Below are 12,338 nucleotides of genomic sequence, written 5' to 3'. Positions count from 1 at the left end.
CCACCCCTATACTACTAAGTTGCTAAGTTGGTGTTTTGACCTGAGGTTGTGTGATGTGCTTCAGAGCTATTCATCACCTGTTGCCCCCAACAGAGTAGAATCCTGATACCTCTTAAACATCTTATAAACAGTATGTCTATACCTTTTTAAGGACAATGTATGAGCTACATAAATAACACAACTGTTCCATCAAAACTTCTATACGACTGTAGACAGAATCTGTGGCCACATCAAGAAATAAAAAATTGGTCACATCAACTTGGCGAGTTGTTTTCATCGCACATTTGATGTTGAAATGAACACTGGCAAGACCTTGTTGTTTGGTTGTGGGCTACTACCTGGATATCTGTGTATTTTTGAAAGAGGCTCCAGAAATACAAGCTTATCATTTTGTAGCAGCTTGCGAGGTGGTATCATATTGAGGTGCGTTCTGTCAGAATGATTCCTCTGGCCCAGATGTTTCCACAGAACAAATTGTATGTGCATGTCGTGTTAATGTGTTTGCTCATTGAAAAGGTATGCTGGGATATGCTCTCTTTCTTTTGTATCTGGTAAGACGAAACACATCAGCCGTTGATAAGTACCATGATGTAATGACAACAGACTGATAGCCTACTCCTTATGACACATACATCCTAACACACAACACTGGTTGCAGTAAACACTATGATATCCAAAACAAAGAGGCCTTTGGTGGGAATCATAACCTACATGTACAGGTCATGTATTTTGTTTGTTTGGCATTTGTATCCTAAATCATTGCCTGTGTTATTAAACCATCCCTCTTTTACTGTCTTCATTATCTCTTCTAATTGAGTCCTTATTCATCTCTCTCTCTTTGGTGCCTCGGCAGACATAACAAAGAAAACATCTAATTTGTACGAGATGGTTAGCTCCTCCAACACATACATTGTTAACCTTTCTAGAAGGATCTTAACCCTTACATACTTGTTTGGTAGTCACAGCTAAAATACTTTTAATTACTAAGTGCTTTTTAGTTCGGTCTCTAGGTCTCTATGGAAATTGGCATATGCTGATTCTGGAAACATTTACATTCTTCCTCAATACTTATCACACAGATATAGCATGTCTGTAAAATATACAGTAGGTTACGTTCAATATCAAGGTAGTCTACACATCAATATTATGATGATGTATTTTGCATCCTTATTTTAGTGAATTATATTGCATAAAATACATTGGGTCATTAATGGGAAAAAGCACTAATGTATAATTTGTCCACTCATATGTGAAAACATACATATGTGCACCAATTCAGGAGCACTGACTGATTTGAGAAATTAATGTGAGTAGAGTCATCCTAGTAGAAGACAGCAAAGAAAAAACAACAGGCAGTGTCTTTGAAGCTGTGAGGCAGAGGTGAGCTCGATGGAAATACAGGGGGGAAGAGACCTGTGAGTCTTTGGAACCAATTTGAGGGCCTTGTGATGCAAAACCAGCCCTCCGCCAACAGACAGTTCCCATGGCAACGGCGAGCTGCCAAAGTTCCTTGTTGACAAATGACAGCTCCCCTTCTCTGCGGTCTGGCTTGTGTGAGTCGGAGACGATGGGTCCCTATGCCTCAGGGCTTCAGGGGGGGTTGACGGTGTGGGGGATGGAGAGATAGAGAAGGGGAGAAGGGCATCCAGAGAGAGAGAGAGAGGCTGTTACACCCCAGGAGCAGTAATAGTATACATGATCTTCCATTCTCATCTCAAGACAGAGCTCTCTCATAACCCCCCACTTCACACTGCCCCCCCCCCCCCTCCACACACACACACACACACACACACACACACACACACACACACACACACACACACACACACACACAAACACACTCCTCTCAATTAACTACAAATGGAGTCTCACTGTGACCCTCACTGTCATCTGTTGTGAAACACTAAACATGCATGTACAGTACATCTTTCTAGCTAGCTACTGTATAGCTAAATCAAAGCCTTCTAGCATTGTGGGTCATTTAATTGCTAGTCTTCTTTTTAATATGTTTGTAAGCAAAGCCTGCAAAAGCTTAGATGATGAGGGTTTGGCTGAGTCACTGTGTATTAAGCAAGAGCGGGTTGGAGTGTTTTTGGATTTGCCTGTCTCTTTGTTACTGCCCAGGGTTGAGAAAACAAAGGCTTTTAACGACTGACACTAGCTTAATCTCTTGGCCCTAGGGAAGCTGGTCGCAAGCTCGCTACACAGCCAGTAAATATTGTTTCCATAGAGATAATAGATATGACAGAGGGAGGGGAGTGCGGAGGGGAGTGCGGAGGTGACTGCTCACGTGTCAAGAAGATAAACGAGAGTCGTATGCCAAAGTGGAGCCTGGGAGAATCTTCCAGTGCAGTACTCCACTGAAAAGAGAGAGGGAGCGAATGGGGTGGGTGAGAGGGCTTTGTAACAGTGGAAATAACAGCAAACAGTAGCTCAGTGGCAACACACACACACACACACACACACACACACACACACACACACACACACACACACACACACACACACACACACACACACACACATCCTGTGAACACATCACAGCAGTTTCACTGTACAATTTGAAGTACTGCATTTCACTATATTGTTTTCATCCCCCCAAAAAAATAGTGGTAGAAAATGATTTTATAACATTCCTTTTATTATCATCACATAAAAACATAACATCACATAAAAATTGTCAAAGTAGCTTCACTTTCCTGTCATGTTTCCTCAAAGACTAATGCAATTATGTCTCTATGTCCAATTTTCAAATTTCAAAAACAGGTGTATTGCTTTTTTGTAAATGTTATTTTATTTTATTGTTCAAATGACCATTAATTCTTTTGATAATAAAAACAAACAAAAACAGGAAAGGGTATATATATTTTTGAAATATATTGTTACGTGCGTACTTCAAATTGATCTGTATCTTTGTGCAAGCAATTCTACATATCTCTGGGTATGCACATAAAGTGATTCACTCCATTGCTTCATGATGGAATGCTAGATTGACAATACCTCATTGGCATTTTAGAAAAACTGACGTGGTATCTGACATTGTCTGTTGGTTATATCATTGAATATCTGCCATGATGGAAAATAATATGGCACAGCAATGTCAACTAAAGACACTAAGTGTAAAACTACATGATTTAGAGTCATATACCAACTACAGATAGACAATGTTAAATAACTGGGACAATGTTGTCCCAACGTTGTACAGTAGAATGTGGTAACATCATCATACCATGTTGGTTTACCTTTGTCATTTGATGGTCATCATCCAACATTGACAATCATTGATTTAAAAATGAAAATATGCATTGGACGGTCATCACACAACATTGTAACAAGGTTGCATGTGAACTGTAAAGAATACAGATACCAGTTTGATGGGGAAGTCAATCGCAACTTTTGCAGCTCACCTGCCTTTCAGATGAAGTAACAATATGATTGAAAATGTATTCTTTTCTACGAGAATATTTATCTCAGGTTGTCTGTGTGTGTGGTCTCCCTTTTGCATCCTAATTTTAATAAATATTGACGTAGAAAGTCAGTACATAATGAGTAGTTTGTTGAAATATTGCAGTATCTACCTCTGTGATTTGATTTGTAAACCGTTTGTAAACAGAGTGCATGCTTATTACAATCGTTAGTTTGTTTTGTTTTGCCAAATGGCAACCCAGCCACTTGGTGTGCTTTAGATTTTGGGTTATGATGGGGGTAAGACATGTCCTAAGCTCATTTATGAGCTATATAGTATTCTTCCAGAATCAAATCTCAATCAACGATTAGCAATAAGTTGATGCGCCGTCAAGACACTGTAGCTAGTGTTGTGAGACATTATCAGAGGGAAAATGTAAGATATGGTGCAGTGAACACATTGCTCTGGAATAGTTCGCTTTCCAGAATTGTCTTGGCAGATGTTGTCAGACTCCTTACCTGGTCCAGTATTGGTAAGATGCAGTCTCTTGAAATGCAAGATACTTAGACACTAGAACAAGCACATACTCTATTAACATAGGAATGTAAAACAAAATAAGGCACCTTGTATTTGTTTATTTAGAGAAACTGAGTCTGTATATTTGTAACAATTGTTGTCTCTTGCAGTGATGTTAAAAATGCACATTGCACAACTGCAACATGAAGTATTTTCCTCCCAGCACGATCCAAGCACTAAGGACTAATCCAAAGGGCCTGAGACTGCCACCACAACAACTCAAATCAACAGGAATTACAAATATCAAACCTGATTAGAACAGCTGCTTGGATCAAGTTTTGAATTGCTACATGATATCAAATCCCCCACCCACCCCATCCTCCATTCAATATGATAGTTTAGGGTCCAGCAATTAGACCGCTACACAAATAAGCAAGCCCCAATTTATACTTATCATTCTGCGGTCAGGAGCCTGAAATGGGTCTGAAGAGACAGTGCAGTGCTAAGCCACGACTCTTAGGGCTTGGACCCCAACACAGTGACCTAAGCTTAGGGTAATTTCCTTAGAGATACAATTGCAGACGCCACATCAGTCTTGAAGGGTTGACTTTCATGACCTCCCACGTAGTATTTAATGACGCCTTTGCGGACACGGTAGAAACAATTCCATCACTGTCTCTGACCTCTGCCACTCCACAAACTCACCCCTTGGAGTCCCCTCTCCATTACATCAGAGTCCTCGTCATCAAGCCTCTCCTCCTCCTCCTCCTCGTCCTCCTCCTCATTTTCCTTTCTCTCTTCTTTTACCTTCCCACACCTATGCCCCCTCCCCAGAGAAGTCCTAGTCCTAATCCTATTCCTCAGCCTCTGCCTGTGCTTAGCGTCCGCTGATGGCCCAGCCAACCCCTCCTCCTCCTCTTCGTTTTCTTCCTCCCTCTCCTCCTCTTCCTCATCGTCATCCTCCTCCTCGATCGCCAGTCCCAGCCTGCTTCGGCTATCCTCCAGCTGAAAGAGTGAGGGAGAGGAGTGGGGGGTGGAGGGGCAGGCCGCGGAGGCTCCTTCGTACACAGAAAATGGCAGGTGCAGGTAGTGGCCGGCGGCCGTAGCCGGGTAGAAGCAGCAACACGTCTGGACACATTCGGGCCGGAGCTCCCCACGGACCAGGCGGAAGCGCTTGCGGAAGGGTGGGCCCTGGGGCACCAGGCAGGGCCGGGGAGGGACCCCATGGTGGGCCTGGTGGGCCACGGTGGTGGCGGGCAGGATGCAGGGTGTTGCAGGGGTCCCTGGGCCAGGGGGGAGACACCAGTCGCTCTGCAGCAGGATTTCGGCACGGAGCCTCCGCAGGAGGTTGTTGACCAGGACGGAGCGGCGCAGAAAGGCCTCCGGGTCGTCGATGAAGCGCATCTTCTCCAGGGAGAGACGCAGCACATGGGCACGCTCCTCCAGGGCCGGCGCCACCTACAGGACATTAGTTCATTACCTTTATTAAATTAATTATATTTATTAAATGAATTAGCTTCATTAAATGAATTAGCTTCACTAAATTAATTAGCTTTATTTCATGAGCAAGAAAATAGTGAAGAGGAGGAAGCCCCCGGTGAGTATTTCGATGCTCCCATAAAGACATGACAAGATTGCTGTCCAGGGAGTAGTACATCAAGCTGCTTCACGCTACAGAAACAGCAGATAGCCTCCTGCCCTATGGGCCATTCTGGGTTGTGTGTTCTGCCACACAAGGCTGCTCACTTACTTATAAAGACATGAGAATGATACAGTCATATTGAGAGTACTTCCATGTAATGATCAGTAAATGTGTTATTTGATAAATGTATGCCCACTTACTGTCTGGCAGTAACTCCTGAAGCTGAGGTGAGGGTCTTCATCCTCCACATACTTCCTCTTGAAGTAAGCAATCCTCGACATGGTCACATGATCAGGCACTCTCTTACAGTGGGGTCCTGGGGTGGGTGAAAAAAAAGACAAAATTCTGTGGGCCACTTGCAACCAAACGATCTGGCTTGCAACCAAATGATCTGATTAGTTGATTGCTTACATCTGTTTAGTTAATCCAGGGCAAAAAGTAATTCACTTGCAACCAAAAAGCCACCCAAATTTAGCTGAGGAACAGCTAGTCTGTTAGATATTCATATGTGAATTAATTTTCATAGCAGACAGCAGGAAATGCTGTGTCTGGGGATCTCTACCCCTGCCCATCTGAATTATCAACCCGTCCAAAAACATAATTGAAGTCACCCGGCAAAAAAAGTTGAATGATGTCAGAAAGGGACATGAGAAGCAAACAGTCTTTGATGAAGTTCATAGTATCTCCGATGTCCGATAGTAGAATCCACGTTGTAATCATTTCTCACTTATGAAATAATTAATATAGATGAAATAGGTGAATGAAGGAATAAAAGCCATATAAATATATAAATAGATCCATTGTTGGTCAACCTCAATCAGAAGGGCTACGCATTATTGTAACATGTTTTTCAGGTAGGAATGCTAATTTAGTATAAGATGTATTTTGTCCCAGATCTGAAGTAAAATTTGAAAGACAGGCAGGGAAAATGAACTATGATGAAAGGCACACTTAGTCTGGTCGAAAAGCAGAATTATCATTAGGCCTGTTAAGAGCGTCCACTGGAGGGGGCATGTCACTGGCAAATGCTTGGTAGCAACTGGATTATCTAATGAGGAGATGAGCCACGGGTGTACACTAATTGATGCTCTAGTCACAGGGGGAATCTTGGTTGAAATTAGGATAATCTCTTTCACACCTGTATCTGATTTAACAAGAGACCATTTTATGGTCATCCCATTCCGAATTTTGGTTGCAATAGACCCTGTAACACTCTACTGTACTGTGCGGTACTGTACCTCTGGTTTATAGTCTTCAATGCAAATGTTACCATGACACCCAGTACAGCCCATGAGAATATGGGAGGATGTTCTTTTGATGGACTGACGCTACCTGTTCAAATCTATACAGACAATACTGACTGTCTGGATTTTAATTAATGAATCATTGAATTCAAGTTTGTGCCTCCTTGTTGAGAAACACCCAAGTCAGCAGACAATTGTGAGCCAGACTTGTGTGGTCATGTGCTGGCACATATGGCTGAGTGCCGGAAATGGCAAGTATTATATGGGCCAGACCTGGTCTGAATGTGGGGAGCCAACCCTGAGTGAGAGTTGGCATTTTGCTCATGGGCCAACTCTGGGATGTGACAACTGGCCCTGATACATTCCTCCCAGTCAACAGACAATTGTGGGACAGATCTGGTCTTGTGGTGGCACATGTGGCTGAGTACTGGAAATGGCAAGTATTATATGGGCCAGACCTGGACTGAATGTGGGGAGCCAGCTCTTTGTGAGAGTTGGCATTTTTCTCATGGGCCAGCTCTGGGATGTGACAAGTGGCCCTGATACTTTCCTGTCCATACTGGGCCATTTTTGTCATTGTCCACATCACACTGGTGTCCCCCAGGGCTCTGTCCTTGGGCCCTTATTGTTCTCTCTGTATGCCAAAACTCTTGGCTCTGTAATTTCCTCACATGGTTTCTCTTACCACTGGTAGGCTGATGACACTTTTATCTCTTCCACCCCACTCAATCTTGACAAGACAGAGCTGCTCTTCTTTCCTGGGAAAGCCTGCCCTCCAGAATGCTGCAGCCCGTCTGGTATTCAATCTCCCCTATTTCTCCCATGTCACCCCCCTCCACTGCATCCTTTACTGGCTCCCAGTAGCAGCTCACATCAGATTCAAGACCCTAATGCTCGCGACAGGGCGGTAAAGGGAACAGCCCCTCCCTATCTGCAAATGATGGTCAGTCCCCAAACGAAACTACGAAACTATCCCCTGAGTAGGTTTAGTTGTCACTCTAAAAAGCTGTAGCCTTCTCTTTAAGACAATGCTAAAATGGGTGACTGAAGCACTATAGTAGCGCAATTTCTCCTCTGTCTGAAAAGGGGTATTATTGAACCCAATTAAAATGGTGATGCATCCTACTTGGAATAAAGAAACAGAACTTCAGTTACCATGCACATTAGCAATCTCTGACAATGCAGCAATGATCTGCTTACCATACATAAGGCTGGATCCCAGCACAATCAACAGTATATCTACAATGGGCCTGTTGTGGTCGCCATAAGTAAACCAAATCTTGGCACCAATACAACCATAAGGTGGACCCAATCTGGTTGCAGTACAGTTACCAGATCTTCACCACACTTGGAGTAGAACAGGGCCAGATCTGGTTGCTATGACTAAGCCAGATCTGATTGCCATAAATAAGCCAGGTCATTGCCACAAATGGGCCAAACCAGTGCCAGAATGTTTGTTCCCTGGGGCAGAAGTAGACCAGCTTTGCTGGCCGTACCTAAGCCCAATCATCACCATGAAAAGGTCACATCTTGGCCGGCATGTGGATGTGGCCCAGTAACCATTTGAAATGATGGTCCAGAAGTGGGCCAAAACTAAAATATTCCTTTGCCACACAAAGTCCAAGCCTGGGCCAGAATGTTGATGTGGCCCAGGTACAACTTTGTCCCTGGGCCAGAAGTGGACCGGATCTGGTCGCCATACCTAAGCCGAATCCTTGCCATGAAAAATCTTAGCCAACATGTGGATGTGGTCCAGCTACCTCTTGGAATTATGGAATTATGGATCAGATACGGTAACCACATCTAAGCCTTAAGCAACCAGACCTGGCCCATATCTGGACCATTTATCAAGAGATAACTGGGCCACTTCCAGATATCAGCCAAGGTCTGGCCTTTTCATGGTAAAGATAAGACTTAAGAATGGCAGCCAGAGCCGGCCGACTTCTGATCACATCTTTGATAGGCCTATGCACAATGCAATAGGCCTACCTGTCCACTACAGCCATGAAGTCCCTGTTAACCCTTAGATACCCGGACCCAGTTTTCCTTGCATGAAAATTTAACACTCTCATACACAGTATGTGTGATAAAGAGATCTAGACTCTGAATGTAAGTTTTCATTCAGTTTTCGAGCCACAAAAATATTATTTTACAGGAAAACATAGCATGAAAGTGTGATTACAGTTCTTAACACCAAATGTTGCGAATACACAACATTACCATTTGAAGTGACTATACCTTCGCCAAAAATTATTATCTTTCAGGGCAGAATTTCTGTGTTTACAGATTTTTCTGAGAAAACTTACTCTGATGTAAGTACAACATCTCTCAACAACTACAACTCTCCCTATCGCCTAACAAAACGTAATATAACAAAAAGGTTTGGATAGCCTTTGTTTGAGGTTCCACGTTTGCATTTTTTTCATTGTAGACTGATGAGTCAGATTGTAAACTGTTGATTGCATTCAGACGTTTTACCAGGTATTTAAAGACACTGTTGCCCTGTGCAACATCGGGCATTGTGTTTTCAAAATAACCCTATCCCTATACTGTTTGTTGTAGTTGTCACATATGCGCAGCACACGACAAAGCAGGGGATTTGATATTGAATAAATAAATATAAAAAACTTTGATTTGATTCTTCTTTAGATTACAGAATAAAGTTAGGAATATTTAAGGATTTGGGGTTTCAGTGGGATTGTGACTGAATTAAAAAGTAGATACTGTAGGCTGGACAAAGACTTTTTTTTCTCTCTCCCATGCCTCTACTTAATGACTGTGACAAAGATGCCTTGTGCGTAGTGTGCAAAACGAGTTTTGCAATGTTGAATTCCCCCTTCACCTTCCCCCACCTATTTGTTAACAATGGGGTCCGAACAGTCTAACGACCCGCTTCAGGTTTTCACCACCTAGCCCATTTGGGTGGGGGAAATTGTGGATTAGTGTCTCTATTGCTATAGCATGGAACCCTCTGCCTTCTGCCCCTTTCTCCTTAGTGTAGAGTGGGTGTTACAGACCACAATAGAGGCAACATTTACAGTAGCTCTATTAATCTAATAGGTCTAAATCTTTCCTCATTTAAAGGTAAGGTTATAACCACATTTAAACCTAAAACGAATTGTCCACAATGATGGCAGGGTACCCTCTCAATACCAACCCTCAAAAACAGCAAGGTTCCAATCCCGAAAATCAAAGATTATAATTGCAGACACTCTTGCTCCCCCCTGCAATTCATGTAATCTTAATTTAGAAATTACCATCAGTTCTGTAGTATCTTGTAAATTCTTAAATTATTAAAATTATTAAAATACAATTAAAATATCTTGCAAATTACATTGGTAAACGAGACAAATGCAATATGATTGCTGTGAGAATTAATTACTCACTTTGATTAGGCCTATAATCACATTATGTACATGCAATGCTGTTATATAATAATATAATTATCTCACACAGTGTGCTGACATATTCCCTAACACAATATTAATGACTTCAAAGTGTGTGTCATTGAGGTACTGTTCCGTAAGCCTGTCCATTAGAATTGCTCAGAGATGACCCCTGGTGGTTGTTTTGCTGAGGTGTAATACTCGCAAGAAAGGCAAATAGACTCAGTGACCTGTAATGTGCTTGCCACAGTCCCAACCAGTCAACACCCAGATAGCAACAGCACTTTGGACCGAATCCGTTTTGAGGCTGGCAAGTCTGGCTGTAACATCTCGGGCCAGCCCTTAACTGCAGACATCGCAGGCGATCTACATCACTGACACTAGCCGAAAGCACCAAAATGGTACCTCACTGTCGTTGGAGCAGAAAATTTGAATTGAGCCGCTAAACCGGTTACCACAGAACTAAGGCAGCAGACAAGAACATTGTGAAGACGGTCAGAACAGAACTATCTGCTTGATCAAGGTACTTGTCTCTTTGAGCAAACGGGAAGCACACAGGAAGGTAAGGAAACATATACAGAAATATACAGTGCCAGTGAAGCATTTTTTCTTCTTTTGGCTCTATACTCCAAAAGTTTGGATTTGAAATCAAACAATTACTATTAGGTAAAAATAGTGATTCTTCTTTTATTTGAATTCAATCCAAATTTATTTTATATTTGGATATTTGTGTACATATTCATTTCACCATTTAGAAATGACAACACTTCTTATCCATGCATAGGCACAATTGGCTTGACAGGTGTTGATTTGTCTGGTAAGTCTGGTGGGGAACAGCAAATAATGTTCACTGATCCGCACATGGGTAATGTTCCAATAACAGAATTCCATTTTAAGGAAACATAAAACCACTTCAGCAATGTCCATTTTCAAAAATATAGCTTGCTAGCAATGTTAGCTAAGTTGATTGGCTAACACTGACTAATGTGCTTATTTCAAGAGTAACGAAAAGGGGGAGGGGGTTGTTTATTCTTGATACATAATTTCTGTTCAAAGCCAATCAGAATGTGATCCCTCACAGCCAGAGCTCCATTCCAACAGAATCGGTTAATAATAATTTCTCCAGACCTCCAAAAGGACGCGTGAGAACTACGTGATTTGGAGGTATGGCTATGCGGGATTAGGGGTATGGTCATCCGAAGGATTCTATTGAGCATCTACCATTTGAGATTGGGTGCTTGCATGCCAGGAGGTCCCAAGGTTAAAGAAGGCAAGAAGGTCAAGAAGGCTTGTGGTTTGACTTACCCTCTGCTAGCTGCTCGTTGGGGCTCCCAAGTGGTGCAGGTGTGGAGATACAGCTCTTGCTGCAGTGTTCAGACTCCCAGATTGGCTGGTACTGTGGTAGTGGAGGGTCTTCCTCTGGGTCCAGGAAAGGATTCATGGACAGGACCAGTGTCATCTCTCACTCTCTCAGGTCTAAGGTAAAGGAACATTGGAACAAAAATGTGATTGGAAACACATCGACAGTGAACAGGGTCATCTTGTTAACAGTTGGGTAGCTGTATGTCAAGAGGCAAGCAAGCTGGTAAATGTTCATAAATATTCCAAAACTCCAGTTTGAGAAGAAAGGCTTGACATTAACTTGTTACTGCTCATAACATGTTTTTCACAGTAACTTCTCTACTAACAGGAAGGCCTTTCTGAGTGTTTTACTACACTACTTATAACAACCTACTGGTCTGAATGAAAAAAACATACCGATAATAATGTTAGGCAATAAAGAATAGCAGATGGTTGGAGATGGCACAGTAACAAGTGAGACACAGATGGAGAAAGACACCCACACACAAGATGATTTGGGATTTATTGGTTGGCCAAAATGATAGTGAAATGCATGCAGCCTTACTGTCAATCATACTATGCATCTTTGTGAACAGAATGTCATAGGTGCCTACACTAGTTAGATACTGTAAATCTAACTAAATACCAATGCATACTGTATGAAACAAAGACCTAGGTTAAAAGACCTGGTTTATTACTATGCAGAGCAATGTCAATTCATTTCCGTTTCTATGATTTAGTAAAACATGGGGTTTCAATTACATTTTCTACATTTTCTAGAGCATATTAGGAAATAGCATAAA

The 12,338-nt window shown here is 42.3% G+C and overlaps 1 protein-coding gene across 1 annotated transcript in view; it reads right to left on the bottom strand.

The window, feature by feature from the left end:
- Window positions 1-2,620: 2,620 nt before the first annotated feature.
- LOC310813746 (SERTA domain-containing protein 4-like) overlaps window positions 2,621-12,338 on the bottom strand; it is a 23,960-nt gene continuing 14,242 nt past the window's right edge. The window contains exons 2-4 of the mRNA XM_083682858.1: window positions 11,500-11,670; window positions 5,765-5,880; window positions 2,621-5,380 (exon numbers count right to left, since the gene is read on the bottom strand). Coding sequence (XP_083538984.1) covers window positions 4,592-5,380; window positions 5,765-5,880; window positions 11,500-11,653 — 1,059 coding nt within the window. The 5' untranslated portion in view covers window positions 11,654-11,670 and the 3' untranslated portion in view covers window positions 2,621-4,591. The remainder of the gene's footprint in view (window positions 5,381-5,764; window positions 5,881-11,499; window positions 11,671-12,338) is intronic.

This window comes from Argentina silus (assembly GCF_951799395.1).
Source record: "Argentina silus genome assembly, chromosome: 13".
Taxonomy (NCBI): Eukaryota; Metazoa; Chordata; class Actinopteri; order Argentiniformes; family Argentinidae; genus Argentina; species Argentina silus.
The sequence above is the reverse complement of the archived record's forward strand: the minus strand, read 5'-3'. Positions and strand labels throughout refer to the sequence as shown.